Source organism: Nannospalax galili, unplaced genomic scaffold (assembly GCF_000622305.1).
Source record: "Nannospalax galili isolate Female #2095 unplaced genomic scaffold, S.galili_v1.0 scaffold242, whole genome shotgun sequence".
NCBI classification, from domain to species: Eukaryota; Metazoa; Chordata; class Mammalia; order Rodentia; family Spalacidae; genus Nannospalax; species Nannospalax galili.
This window is the reverse complement of record NW_008348081.1, coordinates 415,708-424,190: the sequence shown is the minus strand read 5'-3', so window position 1 is coordinate 424,190 and position 8,483 is coordinate 415,708. Positions and strand designations below refer to the sequence as shown.

Here is an 8,483-nt window from a genome sequence, read left to right as displayed (position 1 = left end):
TATTTATTTATTTATTTATTTATTTATTTATTTATTTATTTTTACAGTATAGCTGAAATACAAAAAGATGTGGAATACAGGTTGCCATTCACAGTGAACAACCTGACAATTAACATTAATATGTGAGTAGAATTGTTTACTATTTTTTTCATGTAATAGGTTTGATTTTTTTGCTTTATTTCTGAACAACCCAACAATAACATTAAGGTGAGAATAGAATTGTAACATATATTTTATGTAATGCGATTTAAGTTTTATTTGTTTTATCTTTTAGTTAATATCAGAAGCTGCTTAAAGGAATGTATTTAAAGTAACTGCATCTTCTAAAATAGTGTGCAATATAGTGAAATAAAAGCTTTGATGTCTCATTGCTAGCATACTCTTTGCTTATTATTAAATACTAGTTCTCTGAACAAATCTAAACATGAATACATAACTTTGGCAAGCATGAAGCTATTATGAGATCTTTGAATGCACCTAGCAGCCTTACAAATTAGGACAAATAACAGGCACATGTAAATGGATGACTGGACATGAACTCAAGTTGTTTGGCACCAAAGGCCATTTATTGCCTCTTTTACCAAACTAGTTTAAAAATCTTTAGCTATATAGTTGAAATTGTTTTATTTCTCATCCCACGCCCAGGTAGAACTAGGTAGGAGAACTCAACAAAGTCCCAGTTTTCTTGACAGTGCTGCCAACAAATAGTTTCTTTAGCCGACAGAGGAACAGAAAGGCAGTTTAAAGGGAAATATTCTGAGTTTTTGAAATTTGAAAAACCAGGTTCTACTTTTTGATAAAGATTTTGCCCACTAATCTTAATTTTGTAGTGCTTAAAAAAGGTTAAACATTTTACTTTTTTGAAGTGGAAATGTATTTTTACATCATATCACATGATTTGACTTCAAAATGAGAGGGATTTTAATTTAATTTTTATGGATTTTTACAATATATTTTTATCAAATTTAGATATGGGAGAGAGGTTTTAACTGAGGCATTTAGAAGTTAGACACAGTGAAGGTGTGATGACAGCTACAACACTTCAGTCCCAGTGCTCACCAGCTCAGCCACTTGCTACTTGCTCTTTTGTAGCAGTATACATGCTGAGATAATTCTTGGCAGCATTTTACAACTGACACATGTCACATACACACACGCACATCCACACTTACGTGCACACACACACAGATATATGGCCAAGGCCTCTCATCTAGTAAATACCCAGATGAGGTTTGCATGAGTTGCCTGATAAATAATGCTTGATCTAGTATTTAGCTGAGATTTTTAGACCTCTTAGTAGTCTTATCTTTGAAAGCAATTAACTGAAATGGTACAAAGACCATTCTTTAATTCATGGTGTTCACACTCCACATTAAAAAGATCCACTGTGTAGAATTACTATATAGTCTTATTCCCAAATTCTAGCCTTTTATATATTTTTAGTTTGCTCAATCCGTATAAGAAAACACATATTACTAAAGGATTCATCTATATAAAAGGTGAAAATATAATTTTCTTTTATGCAATTTTGTTTTCAGATTATGGCTGCATGATGTAATATTTGTTGTCTTTGTTGTTGTTGTTCGTATGTTTTTCCTGTTATTCCTTTGCTAGATTACTTCCTCCACAATTTCCTCAGGAAAAACCAGTGATCAGTGTTTATCCACCAATAAGACATCACTTGATGGATAAGCAAGGGATTTATGTTACCTCTCCATTAGTAAGCAATGTATGTATACATACGCTTTATTTAATAGTAATATAAAAGTTCATTATATTTTTACTAAGTATTTTGAAATTTGAAGTTTATTTAAATTTTCATTTTGGAATTACTAATTTTCAAAAAAGTTTCGTTGCATATAATGGGTAATACTGTGTTTACTTACGACTATGTCTTGAAGGTCTTGGATACAATGAGGTTGATTAACATGAAGGACTACAATTTAAATATACCCTTAATGTTTACCTTTGAACCATCAAATTATTTTAAATTGTGAAATATGGAAATATTTTAGCTCCATTATTGATAGAATGGACCTCTAACCTTATTGTCTAATTACCAAATATTTACAGTATTGATTTTATAAGAAAATGTTGTAAGTTATAGATCTTTGCTTTTTATTCTTGTCTACATACATTAGTTAAGATTTAGGATGACATTATCCCTGTGAGATTTTATAATCCTTTTGGGAGATTTTTTTTATGATTAGGTATTGCTGTTACTTTCAGTTTACAATGCACTCAGATCTTGGAAAAATCATTCAGAGTCTTTTGGATGAGTTCTGGAAGAATCCTCCAGTTTTAGCTCCTACTTCAACAGCATTTCCATAGTAAGTATATTTATAATATATAACCTTTGGACATACTTTATTTGTCATAATCAAAATATAGTTCAAAACTGTACTGGATAGCTTGTGTCAACTTGACACACCTGGGTTGAGGGAGCCTCAATTGGAGAATTGCCTTCATTGAATTGGCCTGTGGCCATGTCCATGGGGCACCTTCTTGATTGTTGAGAGATGTGGGAGGGCCCAGCTCACTGTGGGTGGTACCACCCCTGGGCAGGTGGGCCTGTGTTGCATAAGAAAGCAGGCTGAGCAGGGGCCATGGGAGCAAGTCAGTAAGCAGTGATGTCCATGGCCTGTGCTTCAGCTCCTGCTTTCAGGTTCCTGCACTGAGTTCCTACCTTGGGCTCCAGGATGAACTGTGACCCAGGATATGTAAGCTAAATAAACCCTTTCCTCCCCAAGTTGATAGTGGTCAGAGTGTTGTGTCACAGCAATGAAGAAACAAACTAGGACAGAAATAATCAAAACGATGTTCAAAGCAGCCTTCTGATTGCTATATATTTTCTCACCCATACATCCACACTTTTTAGAACCAGTGCTTTGCTCTTATAGCTGTTTGTCCACCCATTTTCTTCTCTATGATAATAGGTACATGCTGCCATTCTTCAACTTCATTTTTTGATATTATCTATTGACCTTTTACTATAATAAATGACAGTTCTGTCACAAAAGTAATTCCCTCCTCAGTGAAAGTATATCATAATTGTACATAAATGTAAATGTAACAAATTTAATTTTACATTGGAATTTTTACTGGGTCTCTAAATATTATTCATTACTGAGCCAAGTATTTTCATTTTTACTCTTTTTCCAGAATTAGTTTACCAAATTTCCATTGGCTGTGATTCTCCTGCTTTGGCCTCCTGAGGAGGTAGAATTATAGACCTATACCAGGAGGCCTTTTTTCGTTATAAATCTATATGGTTAGGAACCAGTGGTGGCTGCTTATTTTTGTTCCACTTTTTTCATTAGTTGGCGTGGCTTTATGAAGTCTGGTTGAATCAAATGAAGACTCACTTAATTCTCTTTTCTGGCCTTTTTTTTTTTTTTTTTCTTTGCCAAAAGCTAAGACCTTACTGGAAGTTATCAGTTACCATTGAAAGTGGCCTGAGTTTTCACAGCGTGTGCCAGGTTGGGTTCTGAGGGTGGGGATCCCAGGAGAAGTTAAACCAGCCACAGAACTTGTGTTGTCTACTTAGATGTAGCTCTGGATGTTGCTCATTCTTTTCTGCTGTATTGTAAGCCCTACACAAGCTAAAAAGGGAGAAGAAACAGACTCCATCTCTCACTGGGGTAGCAGAGTTTAAGAGCATGTGGGGAGTGTGTGTTTGTGTGTGTGTGTGTACGTATGTGTGTTGCTTTTGGTGTCAACGATAGAATGTAGAAGTGGCACTGAGTGACTTTTAAGGGCTAAGTCATAGAAAACAGTATGACTTCTTATAGCGGTCTCTCAAGAAACAGGCTTTCTACCCCAGGAACTCAGACATCATGTTATGAGGAAGCCCAAGCCACATAAAGAGGCTGCTTCTGGGTATTCCAGCCGATGTTTATAAGTAAAGCATCTGCTGACAGGGGGGAAAGACTAGATTGGAAGAATAGCAAATATGAGCTCTCTCTGATAAACTCTGCCCCAAGTACAGATTAGAGAACAAATTAATGTTTTCATGGTTTAAATATGAATTGGCACCCACAGACCCATGTTTTGAACGGTCAGTTCAGAGCCTGCAGCACTATCTTGAAGGCTGTGGAACTTTGTAAGATGTAGGGCATGGCTGGTGGAAGTAGATGGCCTTTGAAAGTTTTGCCAGTCTGGGGTTCTGGCCTGAGTGCTCTGAGCAAGCTGTTGCCTTCAATGCTGCCACCTGGGACAGAGCCACTTCTGCTGCTGGAATCCCACTGTCATGTGCTGGAATCTTTGAAACAACCCAGAATTAACCTATCCTTTCATTTGTCTCTCAGGTATTTTTGTCATAACAATAAGAAAAGTAACTAATGCAGTTTTGGGTGAGAGGATGTGGCACTAAGGAAAAAGCTCAGCCATGCTAAGCAGATGTACCCTGAGTTAGTTATGTCCCAATGCCCACCCCTTTTTCAATTTGAGACAGTAAAGTACTGGTCTTAAACACATAGTTCTCCTGCCTCAGCCTCCTCAGCAGCTGGTATAGGCCTAGCAAACACTATTCTTTTTTATGTTTTTGTTTTTGTTTTTTTTGAGACTGGGTCTCCCCGTAGTCCTAGCTGGCCTGGAACTCACTATGTAGACCATGTGCTAGCTTTGAAGTCACAGAGGTCCACCTGCCTCTGCCTCCTGAGTGCTGGGATTAAAGGTGTGCACTGCCTACCACGGCCAGTTTTATTCATAATTTTTTAAAGTTTCATTTTTTTTATGTGTATGAGTGTATTGCTTGCAAGTGTGGAAGTGCACCTATGTCCTGAAATGCCTGAGGAGGTCAGAAGAGGGTGTTGGATCCCCTGGAACAGTTGTTAATGATTGTTATTAGCCACCATGTGGGTGCTGGGAATCAAACCTGGGTTCTCTGCAAGAGCAGCCAGTGCTCTTAACTTCTGAGACATCTCTCCAGCCCCTAATCCATAATTTTTAAAGAAAATCAGTTATGCATCCTTAGTAGCCAAAACTGCTTTTTTGTCCCCCACCTGAAGTGGAATTCTGCTATGCTTCTCCCACCTCAGATAATCCAATCTAAAACATGGGATGAGCTTGGGACAAACAAGGATCAAACTGGAAGTACTCATGAAAGTAGAAAAGACCTCAGAGATGTGCTTGGCAGGAGCTGGTGAACTTCTGTTCACATGAGATGATTATTGGAAGGGGAGCTTTATAGTTTTGGAATGTTAACTAACACTGTTTCTTTCAGTAATGTGGGAAAAGAAAAGCACCAAGTGAATTGGATGGCCTATCCAAAGAGATTTCCAGGAAGGGTTGGTTGAAGATCACCTGACTTGCTGGCTGTAATAAAATGAAACAGGAAAAAGAGAAGTTAAAGAACTGTTAAATGTAAAAGAGACAAGACTTCCTGTGATTTAGAAGAGCCTGTCTCTCATTCTCAAGATTTTTGTAAGAGTCTTAAATTTTAAGAAAGATTCAGGAGACAGTGCCTTAGGAACTGTCCAGTAAGGAAAAAGTCCCAAATATGTACAGAGCATTGTTTCTCAGCAGCCTCTCAAAGTCCAAGATATGTTTTTCAGAGCCTTGTTTGTTGCTCTTTTCTAATAAGTAAAGAGGCCTTTGGACCCTTGAACATCGGTAGGTCAGAAGCAGGTGTAACAAAACTCATCAGCCAAAATAAGGTGTACTGTTTTTCTGTGACGGTTATAGGAATAGAACCCAGGGCCCTGTGCATGCTACACTGGCAAATGCTTTACCACTGAGCTATACCCCTAGCTCTTATGAAACTCCATATGTCTGATAGTGTAACTGAAAAGTATCTAATTTTTTTATTATACATGTTTATATTTTCATTTCTTTTAGGAATATTATTTTTACAAATAATGCAAAATTGTCCTTGAAAGTAGTTGCACCAGTCTCTGCTCATGTATACAATGCCTGTCTATTCACACCCTTTTCCAGCATAGGATAGTGTCCAAAGAGATCATTACCCATTTTGTAAGCATAAAATAATGTCATATAATTTTGGTTGGATTAATCTATCAGTCAAGTTGAACATCTTTTCCTATGTTTTAAAGATGCTTTTATTTTCTGGAAGTTGCATACACCATTCCATCCTCTGCTTTGTTATTAGATTGTTGGTCCTTTATCATTTTGCAGGAATTCTTTATGTATAGAAAAATTATCCTTCAGAATGTGTTAGTTTCAAGTGTTTTCACTTTTATTTATCTTTCTTTGTTTATGCTACTGGGGGTAGAGCCCAGGGCCTTGGTCATGCTAGGAAATGCTCTATCTTGGAGCTCTGTTTGTGTTACAAAGTACCTATTATATTGATGTTGTTTACTAGTGTAAGGGTTGAAATATTTCAGTGACTTCTTTTAGCTCTATTAAGATTTAAAAAAATAATTTAAATCCTTGATCCATTAGTTTTTATCCTATTATGAATATGAGCATCTGACTCTTAATTTTGTCTAAACATTGCAGCACTTTTTATTGTTTAGTCTGTTCTTACTTAACAAATGTTGCAGCTTTTTCCAAATTTTATTTTTATTTCCTTTACTCTTCTTAGCCATTTGCTAGTAGTATTCTTTAATTTTTTAAATTATTACAGTTTTGTAATTTAGCTTGCTATAGAGTAGAGGTAATATCTCTTTATTCTTCTAAAGACTTGTTTCTTTCTATTGGTTATTTGCCATTCAAACTTTTTTTAAGTGTCACTAGGAAACATTTCAAAATCTGTAACAAAAGTTTTTTTCCAATAAATTTCCAAATCTAGCATTAATTTCTATCATTAAATGAAATTATAGTAGTCCCATAAAATTAGTTTGATGTATTTTGGAGTATGTTCCAATACAAAGTAAAGTTAAGTAGGTACTTAAGTAAGTAGTGCTTAGTATTGTCTCCAAACTATAGCCATAAGTCCTTTCTCTTTTACATGAGAATGACTTATTTATCCACTTACTATTAATTCAGATACTACTTTTATATGATTTATTCAATGTCCTAACTGAAATAGTCTATAATTTGGCTTCTTACTTTTTTTGTTGTTGTTGTTCTTTTTGAAGCAGACTCTCCTGTAGCCCCACCTGGCCAGGCACTTGCTATGTGGACCAGACTGGCCTTGATCTCACAGAGAACCTCCTGAGTACTCGGACTAAAGACATGTGCCACCATGCCCAGCAGCTTCTTTCTTTTGAGGGAGGAAAAATACTTGCCAAAATAAATATTAATTATATTATTTTCTGATTAAGTCCCAAGCAATTAATGCTTTGCTACTCCTTAGAATATACATTTGTGTTTATTTGTGAATCTATTCTTAATATTTTAACATTCTTAGTGACTCATCTATACATTTAATTTTTCTTAAAATTAGTCCAGACTTTTAGTTAGATTTTGCTATACAGTGAAAGCCTCTTAGCAAAATCCACTTTTCTTAAATGCGTTTTCTTATATGCTCTCCTTAAAGAAATGCTTTTCTGTGAAGAAACTAAATGTTATCATTGGAATATGGAAACCTGAAAAATGCTTATTTCACTTTTATACTCTGAACAGTTGGATTATTTGCCTTCCAGAGCATTCTTCTTTCTTTCCTTAGAAACCACACTTTGTTTCTGAGGGACTTAAAACTTTATCAATTTATTTAATTTACTTTAATACTTACCATTTGCCAAAACAGATTTCCACGTGTGGAAATGCCTAACCATTGTTCCTTAGGAAACACTAACGATTATTACACATATTTTACTCCTAATATCTGATTTAATGGTTTTATCTTCTTTTTCTACAGCCTGTACAGTAACCCAGGTGGGATGCCTCCTTACACTTCTCAGGGTTTTCCATTTCTTCCTCCATTTCCTCCACAAGAAGCTAACAGGAATATCACTTCTTTGTCTGTTGCTGACACTATTTCTTCTTCAACCACAAGTTATGCTGCAGTCAAGCCTGTGGCTCCCTCATTTGGTGTCCTTTCAAGTCTGCCATTACCTGTTCCTACAACAGAAACTTCAGGACCGGTTGGTATCTTCAGGAATCTGCATTTTGTCCCTGTGAAATACATATTCAGTCAGCAAACATTTATTATGCTTCAACTACTAAAGAAGGCATGAAATCTAAAGAGATTAAACATGCCTTTTTCATCTTTATTGAGATTACTTACAGAGCATGAATGAGGGATTACTTACATGAGTGTGGGTGCTCCCGCCTAAGGCCACATCAAATGTCTTCACCTTGAGGCAAGCATGAATGTTCGCTTCCCAATAGCCATATAAATGGAGCCCACCTCCCTTAGTCATCCCCAGCCTATATACCATAGCATATCATCGAGGCCACGTGCCCACCACGGTTTGGGAAGTGTGGTTGGATGCTTAGGTAAAAGTCCCAGTTCCTTCCCCTGTCCTTCCTTCAAAGAACGATAGTCAACAAGACTAGTTGTGATGATCTTTTGCAAGTGGGACAGCTGGTCTGAGGAAGATGGTTTCTAATCGGCTCAGAAGACAGTCTTATACAAC

General features: G+C 36.4%; 1 protein-coding gene across 2 annotated transcripts in view; it reads left to right on the top strand.

Moving 5' to 3' along the window:
• The window catches only part of Vps37a (VPS37A subunit of ESCRT-I), a 51,231-nt gene that overhangs the window by 29,991 nt on the left and 12,757 nt on the right, over window positions 1–8,483 (top strand). For both annotated transcript variants that reach the window (XR_003851339.1, XM_008844513.2), the window contains exons 2-5: window positions 48–122; window positions 1,615–1,729; window positions 2,230–2,330; window positions 7,763–7,988. Coding sequence is in view for 1 of the 2 variants with exons in the window: in XM_008844513.2 (XP_008842735.1) it covers window positions 48–122; window positions 1,615–1,729; window positions 2,230–2,330; window positions 7,763–7,988 (517 nt within the window). In the remaining variant the exon portion in view is untranslated. The remainder of the gene's footprint in view (window positions 1–47; window positions 123–1,614; window positions 1,730–2,229; window positions 2,331–7,762; window positions 7,989–8,483) is intronic.